Source organism: Sander lucioperca, chromosome 19, assembly GCF_008315115.2.
Source record: "Sander lucioperca isolate FBNREF2018 chromosome 19, SLUC_FBN_1.2, whole genome shotgun sequence".
NCBI lineage: Eukaryota > Metazoa > Chordata > Actinopteri > Perciformes > Percidae > Sander > Sander lucioperca.
This window is the reverse complement of record NC_050191.1, coordinates 2307893-2310392: the sequence shown is the minus strand read 5'-3', so window position 1 is coordinate 2310392 and position 2500 is coordinate 2307893. Positions and strand designations below refer to the sequence as shown.

General features: G+C 45.4%; 1 protein-coding gene across 2 annotated transcripts in view; it reads right to left on the bottom strand.

Annotated features, from left to right (window-relative positions):
• The window catches only part of asap2b (ArfGAP with SH3 domain, ankyrin repeat and PH domain 2b), a 56776-nt gene that overhangs the window by 49 nt on the left and 54227 nt on the right, over nucleotides 1–2500 (bottom strand). For both annotated transcript variants that reach the window (XM_031315479.2, XM_031315497.2), the window contains exons 25-28: nucleotides 2418–2476; nucleotides 2188–2252; nucleotides 1226–1345; nucleotides 1–409 (exon numbers count right to left, since the gene is read on the bottom strand). The exon at nucleotides 1–409 is cut by the window's left edge and continues 49 nt beyond it. In XM_031315479.2, coding sequence (XP_031171339.2) covers nucleotides 335–409; nucleotides 1226–1345; nucleotides 2188–2252; nucleotides 2418–2476 — 319 coding nt within the window. In that variant the 3' untranslated portion in view covers nucleotides 1–334. The remainder of the gene's footprint in view (nucleotides 410–1225; nucleotides 1346–2187; nucleotides 2253–2417; nucleotides 2477–2500) is intronic.

The window sequence follows — 2500 nt, the reverse complement described above, 5'->3', positions numbered from 1 at the left end:
AAAATAAAATCATATTAAACCATTCTCACATGGAAAGAGTTTCCCTTCAACCAACATGTTAAAATAATAATAATAATAATGGTGAGAGACACACACACACACACACACACACACACACACACACACACACACACACACACACACACACACACACACACACACACACACAGTATGATTTAATTGATGTTGGTTAAAGAACAATGAACTCCATAATTAACAAAAATATAAAATGAAGTTCTGTGAGTTTGTAAAGTCCTGCAGGGCAGCAGAGGAAACGTTTGAACACAGCAGTGTCTCGGTGGCGTTGGCGTTGGCGATGGCGTTGGCGTCTGGGTCACTCTGTGATGAAGTGAACGAAGGTGACAGGAAACGCTCCTCGCCGGGTCGGATCTGCCTCAACGTGACCGACCTGAAACACACGACACAAACTCATGTGGAAGAGGAAGTAAAGTGTGGCGTGTTTTAGAGACTCTCAGGGCGCTATTTTAACGATCTGAGGTCACGGCGTGAAACGCCTGGTGCAGGTGTGTTTAGGGCGTGTCCAAATCCACTTTTGCTAGTTTGACGGCAGTAAAAAGGGTCCGTGTGCCGGGGTCATGGTTCTAAAGGGTTGTACTTAGTGTCTTCATTAATCAGAGGTGTGTTTTGTGCGTAACATGCAATCAACCAATCAGAGATCATCTCCCATTCCCTTTAAAAGCCAGGCGTGTTTGGACCTTGGAGCATTGCTATTATGATAGAGGATTTACACCGTAATATTTTTATTTGTAATCTTCTGCATGTGTGTGTGTGTGTGTGTGTGTGTGTGTGCTGCTGTGCGTCCCTGTGTGTGTAACAAGCATAGTGTGCATGCTGTGTACGAGCCTAGGAGCATTTTACTAATGCTCTGTTAAAATAACAATGAAATGCTGCGTTATTGACTTTAGACCAGGTTTTTGTTGGTCAATGGTGCCATCACTTCCTGCTGCCTCAAGATAGCAATACTCCCAGAATGCACCTGAACACACCTCCCTGTAAGACCAGCACGCCCAGAATGCACCTGAACACACCTCCCTGTAAGACCATGGGCCACAGATGGGTGCAGGTGTATTTCTTATTTAAACGACGTGGGCGCTGGACGGTCTGAAACTAGCAAAGACACTTGGGTCGTGCTTTGCGCTGCGCCGGGTGCGAGTTAGGGCCCGATGTGTGTCCTGATTGGGGGAAAGGTGCGGCCGCCACTCACCCACCACTCGCTGTCCTCCTCCCGCTCCACCACGATCACCTCGCCCTCCGTAAACGTCAGCTCGTCTGGATTATCGGCCGAACAGTTGTATATGGCTTTCACTCTCTGAGGCTTCTGCTTCTACACACACACACACACACACACACACACACACACAGACGCACGCAGACACGCACACACACACACACACACACACACACACACACACACACACACACAGACACAGGCGCACAGACACACACACACACACACAGTAAGAATGAATTTATGTTGGTTGCAAAACAGTAAACTACACCAAACTCCATTAACAAAATCATAAATTTAACAGTCACATTTTCAAGTCCCCTATTACTCATATCATTGAGTCAAATTGTGAATATTTGTATTCAGTATTTTACAGTAACAAAACTGTAAAAACGCAGGACTTAAGTGATGTTATTTGAACTGTTTCTGTAGATGAACTACCCAAAAACCAAGAAACAACCTGAAGGAGTCACTGTGTCATAATCTCTGTTTTTGTTGGTGAGACTTTGAATGTAAACTAAAGGAAACGTCTCTGAGCTCCCGCGTTCTGACCGACAGTCACAATAAATAAATAATACCGTAGTTCTTGCCATTCTCCGTAGATAAAACGTACGTATGTAATTTAAATGGGAAGTTTACCAGCACTGTGCATTACATTGTCGTTTAACTCGATTACGTACTTTTCAACTGCACAAAATGTACATTTCGTAGTCATTACTTTTAAAATAAGAGGAGAATAAGCATGAGCATGTCAAATCCATGGCGGGCCAAAACAAAGAGGGGACGGGCCAAACTTGGCCTGCAGGCCCCAAATAGGGCGGCCTTGATCTAGAGGAAAATTAGTTTTTAATATTGGAGTACTGTCTCTTTAAATCCACCTGTTGACAGTCTGTCAGTGGTGACCTCTGACCTCTGTGCTGTTGTGTTTGAGGACTTACGGAGAAGGTGCTCCTGGGTTTGGGGGTCGGGGGAGCTGCACGGTGTGGGGATTTGGGCTTAGTCCCTGCAGAGAGAATAAACAGCAACATGACATCACCATCTTCAGAGGATTTGATTGGTTGTCTTACACTGTGGGATGGCTGCCAGAAGTTCTGGATTCTCCGTCTGTGTGTGTGTGTGTGTGTGTGTGTGTGTGTGTGTGTGTGTGTGTGTGTGTGTGTGTGAGTACCTCGTTTGTCCATGGATTCGGCCCTGACTGGAGGTCTCTGTGGAGGACCTTGCTCTGATCTGAACATTAAGAAACTTTAATTA